This window comes from Lagopus muta, chromosome 1, assembly GCF_023343835.1.
Source record: "Lagopus muta isolate bLagMut1 chromosome 1, bLagMut1 primary, whole genome shotgun sequence".
NCBI classification, from domain to species: domain Eukaryota; kingdom Metazoa; phylum Chordata; class Aves; order Galliformes; family Phasianidae; genus Lagopus; species Lagopus muta.
This window is the reverse complement of record NC_064433.1, coordinates 174,117,750-174,135,838: the sequence shown is the minus strand read 5'-3', so window position 1 is coordinate 174,135,838 and position 18,089 is coordinate 174,117,750. Positions and strand designations below refer to the sequence as shown.

Here is an 18,089-nt window from a genome sequence, read left to right as displayed (position 1 = left end):
GGGCCCTCGGCAGCCTGAGCTAGTGGGTGGCAATCCTGCCCATAGCAAGGGGTTGGATGTAGATGATCTTCAAGATTGCTCCAATTTAAGCTAGTCTGTGATTCTGTATGAGTGATCTGCCCTGAGAAGACAGAAAGAAAATTGGTTTTCAAACTTCAAGTAGATGTTGAAAGTTACATAAATAACTGTAATATAAAATCTTATAGGTTTACGGAGCAATTACATAGTTTACTGTGGAGATTTGGCACTTTATATAGTATGTTTGTGCACATCCATTGGAAATAAAAAGGGATGCTTCAGCTCAAGGAAATAGGGAAGAGATTGCATAGTAATAATGGCGTTTGGCAAGAGTGAATGGAAAAAGGTGTGGAACACAGGCTATAGATGAGATTATGAGATATGTAAAGCTTTATGTGGATGAATAAATAAATTTTACTTTGACATTATTGTTCTGATCATTAAGTCTTTGTATTCACATGAACGTTTTCTGAGTCACTACAAAATCAAAGCTCAATAATGTTAAAAATTGAAAATGTTACTAGTAAAATAGGGGAAAAAAAAAAAAAAGGCTGTGGTTATTGGAAAAGTTTGCTTTGTGAAACTACCTTAGGGAAAAATAGGCACCGCAAAAAAAAAAAAAAAAAAGAAAACGACCCCAAAAAGTAAACTACAATAGTTTCATACTGAGATTTCAGATTGTCCTGAAGTAGAAAAACAGTCACGCAGAATCCACGTCTTGCATTGGTCTCTCCAATATTTTGAAAAAACAAGCTGTTCAGAGGATTTTGCAGGTGTGAATATAGATTATACCAACTAAATCTAGGCTGATAGTGAGTGCTAAGCAATCATAAGTAGAAAAGTTAAAATGTAGTGAATGCAACTATTTGAGGGCGTTTTATTTTCTTCATTAAAGATGAGAAAGCAAATTTACATCTCAAAATTGAACGTCTGCTCTTCTAAATGTGTGATTTAAGATGTGGGAAGGCACTATTTCATGGTGCAATGTTAAGTGTTGTTTTTAAAGGTGTGGAGGTGCTTGTCTGAAAATGAGTGGTTTACCAAACAAGGTAGTTCTCAAGGTGTACTATAAAACAGTTTGAATTTTTAATCCAGATCTGTTTACATTTTTTTTTTTTTTTTTTAACTTCAATCACATAAGCATAACACAGTATTTAAAAGTGGAGTTCAGAATGAATGGTGTTCCTGGTTCTGCATTTAAAAATAAATAAATAAGACAAAAGGCAAAACCATTCCTTAGTGGTATATTTTGCCCTGTGTTAGGATACTAAAGCAATGCCGTGAGATGGATATTGTATTATCAAAGTAAGTATAAAACAGCAGGAGTGGATTCAACTTTTGTTATACAAATCATTTGTTAAGCACCTTTTTTTTTTTTTTTTTTTTGCTTCTTGAATTGAATAAAATTTTATAAATAATTTCAAAAGTATTTTGCATCACAAGCATAGACTTCTAGAAGTTTATAGTTTTAAAAATACTCTTTAAAAATATTCTATAGTATTTTACTAAAGAAATAACACATTGCGTGTAACAAACACATTTTGTCTATGCTAAACTCATCAAAATTAGTTGGGCTTTAGTGAAACTGTCTCTAACTTTTGAAGAGCGGAATTGGAATCTAGGTAGTAATGTTGGTGAAATGAATTTTTTAGATTTAATTATGTGGATAATGTGGTGGTGTGTTACAGTATCTGAAACAAGGAAGCATATTGCACAAATTCAATAGTGAGAGGCAAGGAGATTTGTGTTCAAGTCCTTAGTAACCTCCAACATCTGATGGGCTGCTCTGACATTCCAGAATGTGTCCTTTTCTGATGTCACGGGCATCAAGGAATCCTTCTGGAGAGAGGATTGCTGCAATGCTCTCTGCGTAGACTGAAGCTACTTCTATTGCACATCTATCCATTAAAAAAAAAAAAACTTAAAAAAAAAAACAAACAAACACTTTTGCATGTTTTAGAATTAAGAAAACATTCTGAGATCTATGCCACATAGTAGGCTGGCAGAGAACTGCCCTGCTCATAGCTTGGGTACAGTTCAGTGGTGGTTTTCTGTAACCATTACAGGATTATGCAATTCTGGATGTCAGAACAGATCAACATGAATTGGGAGGTGAAGGACAACATAAAAAGAGGACAGAAAGGCTTGTTTCCAGTTTCTAGCATGGTAAGTACATTAGCACATTCTTCTGAAATGAAATTTGCCTACATTTTGCTTCAGGTAGCTGGCTTTTATAGTGCAACTAGAAATAACTGAGTCATGTTACAGCCACAGAAATGGGCTGTAGCTCAGCTGGTGGGAACTGAACTGGAAATGAGAGAAAAGGGTAGTCCACTACTTCTGTGGGCTCAGCCTTTAAAATGTCTTGGTCTCAGATCCCTCCTGTTCTACAGGGTGTCTCTTTCCTTCATGGCACTTTGAGGATTAGTTTATGAATGAATGGACTGGAGCCTTAGGAGCTCATCATAGAGGAGCGCAAAGAAAAATTATATGTATTGCAATTGATAGTCAGTGAAACAGAAATTGTTATCTTTGTAGACTACAGAAATCTGTTGATCTGTAAAACTCCAAAACATATACTGAAGTTACAGTGCTGCTGTGCTGTTCTGTTAGCATTGGTGAGAATCTTCATTCTCGACCCTTTTCTTTCAGTGTATGCTTTGCTTTCATCTTCAGTCTCCTTTAAGGATTCTTGAATTATTTTCCTTTAGTACCCACAGAAGATCGTTGTTTCCATCCCCCCACTAGTAGATTTTTTTTTTTTTAAGTGCTTCAAACATGAATGAAACAAAATGATTGAAATGAAAATGAATCATTTTTGTGTGTGCCTCTCTGTAGGACGTGCACCTGAAGCTGGAAGGTGCAGTCTTCCACTTTTTGCATAATGCACAGTGCTGGCTGCCGCTTGTTTTTCTCTTGATTTTTACATCATCTTAATTCATTGCATGTCCTCTGAGTCCTCTGTTCATATTGTTTCATTGAATTACAATATTTAAGTCTTCAGTACCAATTTTGTTTTTCTCAAGTCCTGGTTTTCTCAGAATTAAAATTTTAAGCCTAGTCTAGCATGAAGAAATTTATTATTTCTTCATCTTAACGTAACTAAGTGAAATCTGTCATAAAACTGAGCACGTCGGGAATTTAAGCATAATGCTGAATGACGAAAATTAATTAGGTATAGATTATTTTTGTTCTTATGAAAGCATAAGGATTTTTACTCACTCTCCTCTTGAAGCTCGGTAGTAAGATTCTATCAGGAAAACTGTAAAAATGTTCGGTATAATTTAAAGCTTGTTCATCCTTTAGACTGATGTTTTCAAGTCTACAGCTGATTGAAATGTAAAGCTAACACTAGGATTTAAATTTACTGTCAGAGTGCCATATCCTTCGGGACCAGGAATGTCACTTTGTTGGCCATTAAGAACGCTACTTCCTGGCTTTTGCATGTTTGTGTGTTCATTGGTACAAAATGTTGTCTGCTGTGTTTGAGAAGTATTGAAAAGATTGAACAGTTAACTTGGTTATATTCCATCCTCTAAATGCTATAGATGTATTTGGGATATGTTTTATTCTGTTGGAAGCAAGGCACAGCAAAATGTGGTTTAGTTCACATGAAAACTTGTACGCTTTTAGAAGCGTTCTTTAAGAGCTGCAACACAAATAAATACGACATGCATCAAAACATGGCCTAGGACATAGGCTTCAAATTTTGATAAAGCATTACTATTTTTGATCACAAATTATTAAAATTTTATTGTACTGCTTGGATTATTTTGTTTTGGATGGTGGCTCTGAAACTCGAGAGTTTTTTTCTGTACTTAGAAAACAGTTTGTATGTGGGAAATTTTTACATTTTTTACAGTAAATATTTAAACAATTTATTGAATAATGGAAAAAGTTTTGGGTTACAACTTCATGTTTGTAACTTAGCAGGAAAGCAAATAGGCTTTTTACTGAAGAGTCTAGCTGTACAGATCAAAGCTATTTTCAGTGAGAACGTTTATGTAAGTAGTTTTGTAGAAATAAGTCAATCTCATCTGGCAGTGTTTCTGATGCTGACCTGTGACACTAAATAATGCAATGCAAACTGAATTTCCGTCAGATTTCTGAACCACAGCTGCTGAAATTCTACAGCATAACGCAGCCTGCACTGGTAGATGCCTAAATTTCATTCTTCAATATGAATACACAAAGACATTCCAACAGGGTGAACAAGGCAGCTGTTCCTATCAACTCTACCCTCGTGAGTCCAGCCTGCAGTAGTGTGTCTAGGCCTGGGTTCCCTAGCATAGGAAGGATGCGGAGCTGTTGGAGTGTGCCCTGAGGAGGGCTATGAAGATGAACACCTCTCTTATGAACAAAGGCTTAAGGAACTGGGCTTGTTCAGATTGGAGAAGGCTCTGGGGAGATCTCATTACAACCTTTCAGTACTTAAAGGGAGCTTGTGAAAAAGATAGACTTTTTACACGGCCTGATAATGACAGGACAAGGGGGAATGGCTTTAAACTAAAAGATGGAAGATTAGGTTAGTTGTTAGGAGAAAATTTTTCCCTCAGAGAGTGATGAGGCACTGGCACAGGCTGTACAGAGAAGCTGTGGATGTCCCATTCATGGAAGTGTTCAAGGCTGGGTTGAATGGGACCCTAGGCAGCCTGAGCTGGTGGGTGGCAGCCAGCCCACAGCAGGGGGTTGGGGCTGGGTGGTTTTAAGGTCCCTTCTAAGCCAAATCTTTCTATGACCTGCCACTTAAAGTATGGTTCTCAGGTCCTTCCACTGTAAAATGATGAAGAATATGTAGGTGACTGTTCTACAGAACAGAACTGCAAGTGTGTATGAGCACTTACTGAATGCATTTAGAATTAAGAAGTTCTGTTCTATAGGCATCAATTGAATTGATTTAGTGAAAGTAGTGAGAGTTTAGCCAGAGTTGGTATGCTTGGGATCTTGGAAACTCTCTCAGTTGCTCTATTAAAGGCTGAGAGTGTCTTCAGAGGGTCGTCTCCTTTCTCCACTTGCGTTTTCTGAATTGTTGACCATCTTCTGCCTCTGTTTTCTAGTTTAACAGCAAAAATCTTAGGTTTCACATAACTGTTTGAATTATCATGTTTTTGATAAAATACTGCAAATTCTGTCCTTTGCTGTTGCAGTTGCTTTGTTTGAGTTTTCAGTATATCACTATGTGGACAAATTATGCTCAACTCTCTGCCACTTCGGTCATTTTTCTCCAGTTTCAGTGTGGAACTGGCTGAATTATTGCACAGCAGATTTTTTTTTTTTTTTTTTTTTTTTTTTTCCCGAGGAATGTAATTCTCTTAATTATCTGAACTTTAAGTACAGGAATAAGTCCAGAATATTAGCTTTTGATTTTAAACATATTAGTTGCTTGGTTACAGTTCTAGGCTGTACAAATCAACGTGCCTTCTTTTTCTGTGGCTTCATTTGTCTGTACCCTTGCAAGCTTTTCTTAAGTCTTTTTTTTTTTTTTTTTTTTTTTTTTTTTATAAAGGCTTCTATGAGCTTTTTGTCTGTGTAAGTCCTGAGTGTTTTAATTCACTAGTCTGCATAATTGGTTATGGCTATTCTTTAGTATTCAGACAAACGCGCATTTAGAATGACCATTGTGTAACATAATGTGGTGGGCCAAAGGTTGTGCAAGGGCCCAAGGCGAAACATTCTTACCTGGGCATCCTCTTCAGTTCTACAGCTTTTAGAATTCTCTTACTTTTTCAGTTATTTGAAATACATGTAATGGTATTACATTTGACTGTCCTTTTGAAATGAAGATGTTAAAAAAAAACACAAAAAAGTATTTTCAAATATTTTCCTGCACTATCTAAATTAGTGTTTCATAATCCCTCTTTTCTAATTTGGCACTAACTTAAGTTCTGACTTAAGTTGGTGAAAATAGAATTTAACCTTTGAGTTTTTTTAGTTATTTTAAATCTGCTTAAAACCATGATGATCCAGTACCATTTGCTTTAGAAAACCACTATGGATTATTTTAGCAACATCCTTTGTCTACCTAAAATGGTTACTGTCTTCTACTTTACCTTGTTTTGTTATGGCAGTTTTGAGAGGAATGCTTAAAGTGATCTTGTAAACTGAACTTTGACGTTTAATACTTAATTACAAAGTAATTGTCATGTAATATTTTCTTTCTTGTCTTCTATTTTCTTCCACTAAAGTCTAGTGTAACTTGCTGTTCAATACTAAGCTTTTTGCCTTTTCACCTGTAGTTTGGATTTTCTTCCTCTGAAGTCCTCTTGCCTCCTCTCCCTGCCCAACCCCTTCCCTCTCCCCCCCCCAAAAACAAAACAAAACAAAAAAAAAACAAACACAAAAAAATCAAAAAAACCCACAACAAAAATCATGCTCGGAGTTTAAGAGATATTCAAAGTTGGCTCTGTTTTTTTATGTCCAATAAATAATGAATGTTTGACAGTTACTTTTTTGCCATTTGTTTCTGCTGTACCAAATTTAAAGTCATTATTAAAGATGTTAAATAAGTGAAATATGTCATTAAAACAGATGTTTTCATAGAATAGGAACATGGTGGGTTCTTCTATTGCTTTAAGTTGGAATTGCTACTTATTTTTCAATGGATTTTCTGAAGTTACTTAAGAATGATCTGCAGTAGTGGTGAGGCCTTCTCACTGTCCAATCAATTCTCCAACTTTATTGTATAATGCTATTGGAAAGCCATTTTGCAAAGTGTTTGTGTTAAATCATATGGAAATCTTGCTAATTCTACTTCGCATGTAATATAGAAAAACGTTCATAACCATTCATGCAGACCAGCTTCCTGTGTCTGCAGTTTTTGTCAGCAAGTTGTACATAGTCTGAATATCCTCTGCATTCAGTAGGCCTGCCTAGAAAGTGTTTTCTACCAAGTAGGCATTGTCTATCTCTTCATGTTTAAAATAAACATTTAATTCACATTTGTTTTCATACAGACACCAAACCCCACTGCAAATGAATTTATTCCTAAAGGAGGATCAACCTCCAGGCTGAGTAGTGTATCCCAGTCAAGTATGTCTGCCTTCTCTCAAGCCTTGTTCTCTCATCCCTCCATGGGAAGTCCTGCTACTGCTGGGCTAGCACCAGGTAAGTTGAGAGTAACGATTTACAGTACAGTTGCTTCTTTTAAGTATGCTGAAAATAATTTTGTCAAACTTATAATCAGATTTATAGTGAATAAGTCTGGCTACCTTCTACTTTTGCTCTTCATTTTGAGCAAGTGTTCGGGCACATAAAAGTGAAAGGAACATCAGATTAATCTAGTAGAATGAAACTGAAGAAGCTGACAGGACACGGGGAAATATTTCAAACTAAAGGAGGGGAGATACAGACTGAATATAAGGAAGAAGTTTTCTATGATGAGGGTGGTGAGGCACTGGCACAGGTCGCCCGGAGTGCTGGTGGATGCCCTGTCTCTAGAGACGTTCAGTGAGGCTGAACAGTGAACAGAGTTCTGAGCAACCTGGTGGAGCTGTAGGCATCCCTGTTCATTGCAGGGGAGTTGATGACCTTTAAGGGTCCTGACTCAAATGATTCTATGATTCTGTGAAAATCAAACTGCAGACTCTGAAATTCATTCAGGCACAGCAGCACTGAGATTACCTCAGACTAATTTACTCTTCTTTTTTGGGGGAAAAGAGGTGCTGAATTATAACACAGTCTACTCTATGCTGTCCATGATAGAGCAATACCTGAGATAGCTTTAAACTACCTCTGGTCTAGAGACATGCTGCAGAGAATATGCACACTGATTACCATGCATTGGTCTGCCCTACTGATTTATTTCTAGAGGATGTAAACTAAACAATTATTTTCAGTATTACTGATATACATGTGGGCTTAAGTTTTGCTCAATAACAAAAGTAGAATATTAGCTTATACCAAAATCATTTGCCTTGCAAAGTATCCATTAACTCTTACTTGTGTCTACCATATTATGTCATTTTGCTTTCAATATCAACTTCTAAATGTTCTGTGCATAGAATTTTGACAATTTTTTTAAGTTCAAATTGTTCATGGATCCGTTAACTGCTTAAGATCAGAAATTCCTAATATTTACTCTGTAGAAAAATGAAATAGTCACAAGATGCGAAGATGAGCGGAGCTGTATCTCAGATTATCTAACAAATTTCTTTATGTTCTTAAACCTGTGGCAAAGAGCAAGAAGCATTAGGTAACCACCAAAATTAAAGGGGCAAATACTGTAACTATTTCTTTTTTTAAGAACTAGTACTGACAATTGCCCTCCATTCAATGGACCTTCAGGCTTTCCCGATAATAGGGAATAAAAATCAGTGTTAGTATCACGTAAGTCAGCATTTAAATAGTGCAGTGGTACAACAATTGAAACAGACTAGGAAGGTGATTGATGCTTCTGCTGAACAAATGAAATATGATGCAGTACTGTGTCTGATTTCATCCTGTATTGTGCTGTGCAGTCTTATTGGAAAACTGTTGTGTTTATATGCCTCTCAGCCTTATCACCTGGATTGAAAAGTATATAAAGGATTTAATAGAATACAGTAAAATGGTCCACTTTTGGAAAGTGTCCAGTGGGATCTCAGAGGGATCCTTCACAGTCCAATTTCTTTACTATCTGTAAGTAATACTTGAAAGGATAAGTAATGCTGTTGATGAAAGAAGTTCTTACAACAGTTTGAGGTCCTTGAAATGCACATGCCAAAGCGGAAAATGATCTAGGCTCAAATACTAATGTTTGTTCAGGAGAAGAGGGATGGGGGAATCCTTGTAAAAGCTAACTTCAGGCAAGATTGGCTTGTTTTCTTGCTATTTCTGTATAGTTGCCAAGAATATGAGCTTAAAGTAGGGGTCTGACTCGGGTGCTTTGAATTTTTGTAGAAGCTTCTTTCTCTGTGCTGAGTGCAGAATGTTCTGAACTTAAGTATGCAGTGTAAATAATACCCACAGATATTTGTTTTTATTTAAGATGTTTAGCTCTCAATAGTATATACCTCCAGAAAAACAAAAACCACAAAACCCCAAATTTTTGCTACTTTAAGGTGACTTAGGAGGTGATCTTTCTAAAGGACTAAGTTCTTAAATAAGAAAATGGTATTTATGCATGGGGAAATGTCACCATCTATGTCATAGTAGATAACAAAATAAAGAACTAAAGATGTTTGAAAATTACCGTTAAAGTGCGTGTTATTTGTTTAGTTTGATTTTGCCTACCAGTGTAAAGACTTTCCAAGAGTTCTTCTTTGAATAAAGAGAAGTCTCCTTCCAGTTAAATGGTGTCTATTCTCTCGTGGAATATAACTTTCATGAAACATGCAAGACTCCAGCTTTTGCATGAATTTCTTCCTGTATTTTGTAAGGAATTAATATTTTTTCTTAAAAAAGGAAATGTAATAGGAATAACTTTTTTAGAAGAGCCATAGTTTAATTCATCTATTACGAAGTGGAGAACAATTATTTGATTTCCCTCTTGAGGATGGAAAAATTCTAAATTATCTCTTCTATCTGATCTCTGACACCTCCCTGCAGGTAGATGTAAAACAAAAACATTTTTGGCACCTAGTATTTTATAGGCAACTCTTCACAAAACTCATTGTTCCTGGAAAATATTTTTTTCTGCCTGTCTTGTTAAGTGGAAAAAATGCAGAAATACTGTAGGAAGTGACAAGCAGAAGCTAACCTATTATATCCACACTGACACATCCACTGGGACTCAGCACATAAGAAGGCTACCCCTACTTCTACATGTGTATCTTCATATTTCTTAGATAAGTGCTTTCAAGTATAATCTCAGCAATCAGTCTTCATCTCAGTCTCCAGCTTTTAACAGAATACTAAAACATGGTGAAATAAAGTGTCCCTGAGATAACTGTCTTCCACACCTTTCCTGAAGTTCCTTCTTTCTTCAGTCTCAGTGAAAATTCAAAAATAAAAAACGTTGCAAGAAGAGAAAATGCAACAATAGAGAAGGCTAGCTTAATTCTTCTGTGCAAGTAATCCTTCTCTATGTCAACAGTCAAACAGCAGGGTTACAGGTACATGTAGGTAACCTGTGCTATCACAGTCAATCTGGCAAAAAGTTGGAAAGCCTACAACCACTTCCATGTTGGTGTGATACCATAATGTCAATTTTTAAAGCTTGAAGCAAGAGGAGCTCTTTTTCCTAGCAGCTTGCCTTTCAAGGTACTATTTACTCTCTTTTTAAGATTCGCTAACAGAAGGAATTGAGGGCCATCTAGTAGTATGTTAGACTTGGGAAGAGCAATTTGACATGCCTCTTTTAATCTTTGACCTAGTAATCCTATTGGCATTTGAATTTTGATATAGGGAACTTTAAAGTCATACGGAAAGCTTAAAAATCTTACTTTTTTGGTCAGGGTCTTTGGTGTAGTTATAGAAAATACAATTTTAATTAGAAATATAATTGTAATTAGATTAAATCCTCTTTTTTTTTCTTATATACTCATGTGATTATATACTTACATAAAAATGGTCTATTGAAGACAGCTGATCTAATTCCATTGAGGTGTTCTCCGCATTGACCACAATTTTACCACTGTACTGTCAGTACTGTCTTTATCCTTCAGCGTGAGTCAGTAGGAATACGTGTTTACCTTTTAATGCAGCCATTTTCATTTTCTTTCCTGCAGTAATTTCCACCTGCTGCCTTCCCTGGGTGTTTAGACTGTACTCTGCTATCTCATCCTGTTTTGTTTTGGTTAAATATTAATATAAGTAAGGTTTTAACTGGTTGAAATCCTCGTGAAGCTGATGAGATCTGCTTGAGTTTGTTCACCTTAATTATTATTTCCATAAATATTTAGCTGTGCATCAGCTCCACTATAAGATTTTTTTTGTATGTGTGTGACTTAAAAGGGTTTTAATTGTTAATACTTATGTACTCAGACAGCAGAATTTAATGCAGATCTCTCAAAGGTATCTATCATCTTGGGTATTTGCTGCCTATGCCTGCTGAAACCGACCACAGTAGTAAATAGCAGCAAATTTCTTGTAACTCATGCAGTGGTGTTCTAGTAGCATGAAAATGAAATTTAATCAAATTTGTTTCATATCTTGAGCTGATTATATGCGTTGGCAAATGAATAGCCTGTATGTTCTGTCTGCCAGATGACTTTCGTTAAACTTCCAAGTTCCTTCTGAAGAGACACTTAGATGAGATCAGAAGAGCATTTAAAAGGATTCGTATAACTGATCTTTCACTCCTTTCACTCCATTAATGCTCAAAGACATGAAGGGTTTATATTTGTAACTATGCTTCAGCAGGAATGCATTTTAGGAAACTAAGTTTGAGTTGAAAAAATGTTTGAAATTGTATCTATAAGAAGTGCGTATAATAGTTGCTCAAGAAAAAAATCTTTCAGCAGAAGTTGAAAGGTGTGACTAATACACATACGGCTCAAAGCAGCAAATGTACAGTCCAGTCTGAACGGAGCAACAGAAAATTTCAGAAGTGCTCCCCTTTGTATTAGTTGAAACACCATGATAACGGGTGTCTTGTGCTAGTAATGTTACAAGTTTTCTAAAGGCTGGTCTCTTCAGCAGATCATAAGCTATTATAAATAGGTTACCTGAGAATTTTTTTATAGTATAACTCTTGAAAGAAACAACCAAACAAATTTTTGTTGACTAAAAAGTACGTACATAGTGCAGGTTGCCCTTTTTTTCCCCTCACTGACACACTGTGTTTAGTCTAAACTGAAGCTTCAGTTTAGTTGCCTGCCTTTCACTAAATTTACTGTAAACAGCAATCAAGAGAATAATTTTGAGCAAATTTTCAAATGCCTGTATGAATACCTTGCAGACCTCATTCTGAAAAGTTACCTGTCCCTACATATCAAATAGTTCTTGAAAAGACTGGATTTTTATTTGATTATGATAGGAAAATAGGTTTCTCTGAAATGATTAGTAGTAGTTTATTTCTTATTGCTTATTTGTGTTCTGTAATCATCGGAGAGCTCTCATAATAGTCTTTCCTGATTCTACTTCAAGTAGCAGGAACACATAATTGGGTTAAATGAGTTATAGCTTGGCAAGCTTCACTGACTGTTCCTCTGACTTATGTAAACATTCACTTACCCGAAAGTTAATAATATTTTCCCATGTAGTTTAGTAAACTTTCTTCTTCTAGACAAAGCATGAATTCAGTTCATCTCTCCTCTTTCTACCTATATTTTTCCAGCTCTTAATATGACGGTTGTAAGTTCTCAAGCCTTTTCTCTCTGACCTGAAAGACTTCTCAAGGAAACGTCTATTCCAGTCTTGGTGTTAATGTTTTACCTTTAACTCTTCATAAAGGTGTACTTAAGCCTCTCATCTGCTTGGAATATTATTCACTTCTGAAGTGTGTGTAGTAAAGGATTTTTTCAAATTAAAGAAAAAAAGAAAGCAACAGCGGAGATTTGATTGAGAATATGTTCTTCTTTTCCTCTAAGGAATGTCACTGTCAGCGGGATCTTCTCCTCTTCATTCTCCCAAAATAACTCCTCATACATCTCCTGCTCCTCGACGAAGAAGTCATACTCCTAACCCAGCAAACTATATGGTGCCTACTAGTGCCTCTGCTTCTGTTGCTAACGCTGTCTCTCAGCCTCCATCTACTGGCCAGGTGATCCAGAAGGAAACAGTGGGTGGAACAACATACTTCTATACTGATACAACTCCAGCACCTCTCACAGGAATGGTATGTTTGGTTTTAGCACAAAAGTACGTGGAATTTACAAAGACAGAATTGATTAATGCTATACTAGATATTTGTAATATTCTGAAACACTTCTTCTATGTGCAGATTTGGCCTTTTCAGTGAGTGGTCTTATAAAAACAAAAGACTAAAGATTTTTCTGTTTTCCATTTGCCTATTTACCTACTTTTTATTGGTATTTTTTTAATACAAAATTAGAGAACATTTTATGGATGTCTCAGTAAATACATACATAGAAAACATCAATGATTATTTCAAATTGCTTTTATGTTTGATAGGTTAAAGAAATTTTGCATTAATAGTGAAGGGGAAAACACAGTAATAGAAATGTGAAGTATGTACTTACCAATGATTTCAAAGGCACATGAGTATTGAGTATCACATAAGAAAATTGTAATGCACCTGACAGTGTATTGTAACGTGTTCTATGCCTGAAGACTTTAAAGTTCAGTAGCTTAAACTAATAAGATGACAAAACTCTATTTTCCTTATGCTTAAGGATTTTAATATATACTGCTTAGTATTTTTTTTTACTTTAAGGTATTTCCAAACTACCACATTTACCATCCAGCTGCACCTCATGTTGCTTATATGCAGCCAAAAGCAAATGCACCTTCCTTCTTCATGGCAGATGAGCTCAGACAGGTAAGATCAAAGAGAATTTAAAGTGAAATCACATGTCTTGGAGAAATGTAGCAAATTGGCAGTAGCAGAAAACAAATCATGACTAAAGAGCTGTGCAATCAGTTTTTCCTATGGAGAATTTTAGATACTTAGTCCTGTGGTGGATAGAGTACAAAAGAGGATTGTGGTGTGGGTTGCAGCATATGTTATTGCAGTCTAATCTACGTGCCATGATTGCCTGTTTGAGTACATATTCTTACTTGAGTATTACATATTAGTATGCATGAGTTCATATGTAGTGTTCTTCTAAGCTGTAATCCTATCCAGTTTTAAAGCCTTTAACTGAAAGGAAGGATGTTAGTTAATGAGCCCTTCTTTTAGGGCTTGGCTTGTGACTACTATTCACTTCAGCTTTAATGTAGTAGATACCTCTGTCAATGCTAGTTGTGGCTAATGTCTTTTGCAGCTCCTGCATTGAAGAGTTTAACTTATAAGTCATTAACTTTTCAAGCTAGTGTTCAAAACTTGACCTAATTTGTTCTTCAGGAACTGATCAATAGACACCTAATAACGATGGCCCAGGTTGATCAGGCTGATATTCCTGGTAAGTATTTTTTATAATTTAAATTGTGATCGTGCTGTTCTGTAGTCTTGCGTATAGAACAATGGTTACCAGGGGCTTGAACAAACCAGCAACAAAAAAAATCCATAACCCTCCTGTTTTTAATTTTTTTTAATGAAATCTGTGTTGTGGATAACCAAAACCAAAGTATTTTGGATATAATAAATTTATTTCTTGTTTCTGTTCACTTTTCTATTAATTCTATTCTGTTTTCAAACACTGTCAAGATTGGGAATACTTGAAATAGTGAGAAAGGAAAGATCATTAAGACAGTAGAGCCTAGTGCAAAATAGTATTGCATCATTTTCTATGTGAATCCTCTTAAAGGAATACCTTGTAAGTGTTTTCAAATGCTATATTAACAAACTTGATTGTTTCAATATGAGTTGGCTGGTATATTAGAGAGGTTTTCTACTTGTTGGCAGGTGAGAGAAATGTACTATTCATTGTAATTTGATTTTTGAAAAATTTACAACCAGCTCTGTTTTTAAACAGATTGCTGTGTTCAGTTGCAGCCTTCTTAGTTGTGTGTTTAATGTGAATATGATACAGTCTAAAATGTATTTAAGTTTACTAACCCAGCTGACATACAAGTGTATCTCTTCTTGGGACTGTAATCTCTTAACCTGATTTGTAAACCTGCAATGCCTCTGTTTTCTAAACTGGTATGTTACAACACGAGATTCATGTTTGTTTCGTGTGATGAAATAGGGTTCTTAAAGTGAAATGAAGTCTGTATGGAAATGGGTGCTTATCTGTGAGTCTGAGCAGGAAAAAATACCACAGACACAACAGAGGAATGTTCTTCAGAAGGATGAATTTTTAAGATGAGAAAATAGCAGATAAAATCAACAGAAGAGATGCAACGTTCTACTTGTAACTATTTTTATGAGGATGTTTATTTTAGCTTCCTAGAATCCCTTCCAGGATCCGATGTATCAGTATTAAAGCAGAAGTAGTGAATTTTTATTTAACATGCATATAAAGAAAATGATACATGGAATTTACATGTTTGTGATTTAGCAGATTTCATTTTCTCTGCTCTTGAAATAATTCCTTCAAAGTATACTTATATCTAATATGTTTCTGTGCATGTACTGATTTAGCAGTTCCAGCAGAAGTGGACAGCTACCACAGTCTCTTTCCTTTAGAACCATTGCCACCACCCAATCGCATACAGAAAACGAGCAACTTTGGGTACATTACGTCATGCTATAAAGCTGTAAATAGTAAAGATGACCTGCCATATTGCCTTCGGAGGATACATGGTGAGAAAAACTGAGTAGTCTTTTTTTTTTTTTTTTTTTTTTTTTAATATTTAAATAAATATTTTTATATTCTACATGTAGAGCTTGACACAGCTTTGATAGAATTATTCTGTGGGTGTAAAGAGAGCAAGAGGTTCCCACAGACCTGGCACTCCTAAGCATGCCTGGTCTTATTTTAGTGCTTGATTACTTTTCAGTATTTTTAGAAGACATAATAGTAGAAAAAAAAAATCCAAAAACAATAACAAAACCAACAAAAATAACATTCCCCAAAAATATTAAAGTATGTTTTTGATCTTTTCCAGGTTTTCGTCTTGTTAACACGAAGTGCATGGTATTGGTTGACATGTGGAAAAAAATTCAGCACTCAAATATAGTAACCTTACGTGAAGTGTTTACCACTAAAGCATTTGGAGAACATTGTGAGTTTATATCTTTTTTTTTCCTCCCAATTAATGTGTTGTGACTTTTTAAAAATATGCTGGAGTTAGTAATTGTCACATGTCTCTATTTTTTAAGCTCTTGTTTTTGCATATGATTTTCATGCTGGAGGAGAGACTATGATGAGCAGACACTTCAATGACCCCAGTGCTGATGCCTATTTCACAAAAAGAAAATGGGGTAAGGAGAACACGCTTTCATAATATACTTCTGTAAACTATTTCCAATACTTGATCAATTAAAAAGTTAATCAGAAGAATTTGTTTGTCTTAATTTTTTTAGCTAATCAATTTCATCATCCCATAAACTGGTTGGAACAGAACTTTCTTCCTTTTCTGAATGAAATTACTGAATATGGGGTTGGGGTTTTTTTGCTTTGATTTTTGAAATAACTTCTTACTTGAGGTGAATCTTTCGGTTTGTGAGTGGATTAAAGTTCTTTTGCCTACAGGAATCTTACACAGGCGGATTCAGAGCCAAGAGCTGTAGGGTTCTAATTGCAGAGCTGTCACAGGTGACATCTGATGCTTATTGGAGATATTTCATACAAGGCATCTGCTTTGTCAATGTGATGCTTGTTGTTCAGATTCTCTGCACTTACAGAATGGTGTGTTGTGTAGTTTTTTGTTTGTTTTGTTTTCCCTGGAAATTATTATGAGGACTAATTAGGCAGTACTTTGTATATATTTTTTTTTAAATGTTAAGTATTAGTTGAAGACAAGAAGTGTATAAGAAAAAAATTGTAATGTACTATTTTTAACAAATTCCGTATCATAGGTCTGATTTTTTTATTTTTTTATTTTTTCAGATTTATGCTCTGAGAATTAAGGGTCCATCATTAGTAAAATCTGTCACAGCATATTAAGCTGTCTGGTAGAACTCATATCTGTATGGTTAAACTCTTTCCCTCCAAAACAGTGTACTGTCTCTTTATGCCTTTTAGAACCAGTTCTTGGCCCATGTGGTCCTGAAGACCACATTCAGGAGCACTGCAGGCCAAAACTGAGCATGAACCAGTATATTTTATATCATACTGAGAAAGAAGCACACTAGCAATTGAATGGTATCACAGAATGACTTCAGGTAGGAAAGTACCCTAGGAGCTCACTTGTCCCAGCTTCCCACTCAATATAGGACCAACCTTGAAAGTGAACAGAGGACAGTAATAAAGCCTGTGACCTGGGCTGATTTTTTTTTTTTTGATGTAGGTACTGCCTAAATGCCTTTAGGTGACCAGTGGTTAAAGATAAACACAAATGGAAGTTACTTCTTTCTTGTGCCTTTTGAAATTAGAGCCTTGTGAATTCAGTCTCTTAAAGGCTGACAGTGACTACCTGGTAGATCAGAATGTAATAGATTGTTACTGCGTGAATAAGTTCAGAGCCTTGTAGGTTCCTTTAACACTGAATAGTTCATTCTACTCAGCTCTACTGAACTGACTGGTATAAATAAGGTTGGAACTTGAGTTCCACCACTGGTTTTGGTGATAATACCTCACAATAGAAGAACTCCTAGACTGACTTGTCGTATCTTATGGGAAGTTGAAGATGATAATTACAAATTCAGTGAACTTGGTGTGAAACTCACTTCGTATGGCAAACGTGGAAGATCTGCTGCTAGGTTAATCGTGATTTTTTTGTGCAGGACTAGCCTTCTGAGTATCTCCCACCTGTGGTTTTTGAATTTCCATGTAAATCAATCTTTGTGTGTTTTTACACCTCTCTATTATGTACGGAAGTTTGATGTCTGTTCTAGATAAATTAATAGAAGACATAATAAATATTTTTGGGACGTGCCCATTTGTCACACTGGGAAAGAAGAAGTTTTGTTCCTTTCTTTTGAAGCAGTCATGCCTCATTAATTTATTGAAACTCTTTGAAGGGAAGATCCAGTAAATACAATTTTCAGTGACATCCATAAGACTCTTTAAAGCAAACAACAACAACGAAACAGCCCTAAGTGTTGGTCAGATCAGACAAGTTCTCAGTAAGGTTAATAACTGATTGAAAGATAAGAAACAGTAAAGAGTGTACAGTCAATTTTCACAGTGAAGGGAGATCACTCATGGAGTTTCACAGGGATGTGCTAGCAATTATATGTCTTAACACATTCACTTATCTGTACTGAAGTTAAACAATGCTCTGTCAGAGTTTGCTGATAATACTCAGGGATAAGCCTGTGTATGAGGAGCAGTAAAGTAAAATAGTGCTTTTCATGCTTTTAAAGATGGAGGGAAATGGGGTGGTTTTAATAATAAGTGAAATATGGTAGGTATCTGTAAATCATCAGTGAAAATAAATAAGTGGTAATTGTTTCTTTCAATGTGAAAAACTAGGGACAAGCAAAAGAAACTAGCCAGACAGCAAATTCAAAACCAGCTAAAGATAATTAAGTTGTGGAA

General features: G+C 35.5%; 2 protein-coding genes across 5 annotated transcripts in view; both read left to right on the top strand.

The window, feature by feature from the left end:
• LOC125688121 (proteasome maturation protein) overlaps window positions 1–18,089 on the top strand; it is a 383,306-nt gene that overhangs the window by 196,933 nt on the left and 168,284 nt on the right. The gene's annotated exons all lie outside the window — the stretch shown is intronic.
• Window positions 1–18,089, top strand: part of PAN3 (poly(A) specific ribonuclease subunit PAN3) — a 76,815-nt gene that overhangs the window by 36,581 nt on the left and 22,145 nt on the right. For 2 of the 3 annotated variants that reach the window (XR_007374597.1, XM_048933658.1), the window contains exons 7-13: window positions 6,972–7,122; window positions 12,468–12,715; window positions 13,274–13,378; window positions 13,904–13,961; window positions 15,086–15,247; window positions 15,553–15,669; window positions 15,767–15,868. Coding sequence is in view for 2 of the 3 variants with exons in the window: in XM_048933658.1 (XP_048789615.1) it covers window positions 6,972–7,122; window positions 12,468–12,715; window positions 13,274–13,378; window positions 13,904–13,961; window positions 15,086–15,247; window positions 15,553–15,669; window positions 15,767–15,868 (943 nt within the window). In the remaining variant the exon portion in view is untranslated. The remainder of the gene's footprint in view (window positions 1–6,971; window positions 7,123–12,467; window positions 12,716–13,273; window positions 13,379–13,903; window positions 13,962–15,085; window positions 15,248–15,552; window positions 15,670–15,766; window positions 15,869–18,089) is intronic. The other variant, XM_048933659.1, reaches the window with a different exon arrangement.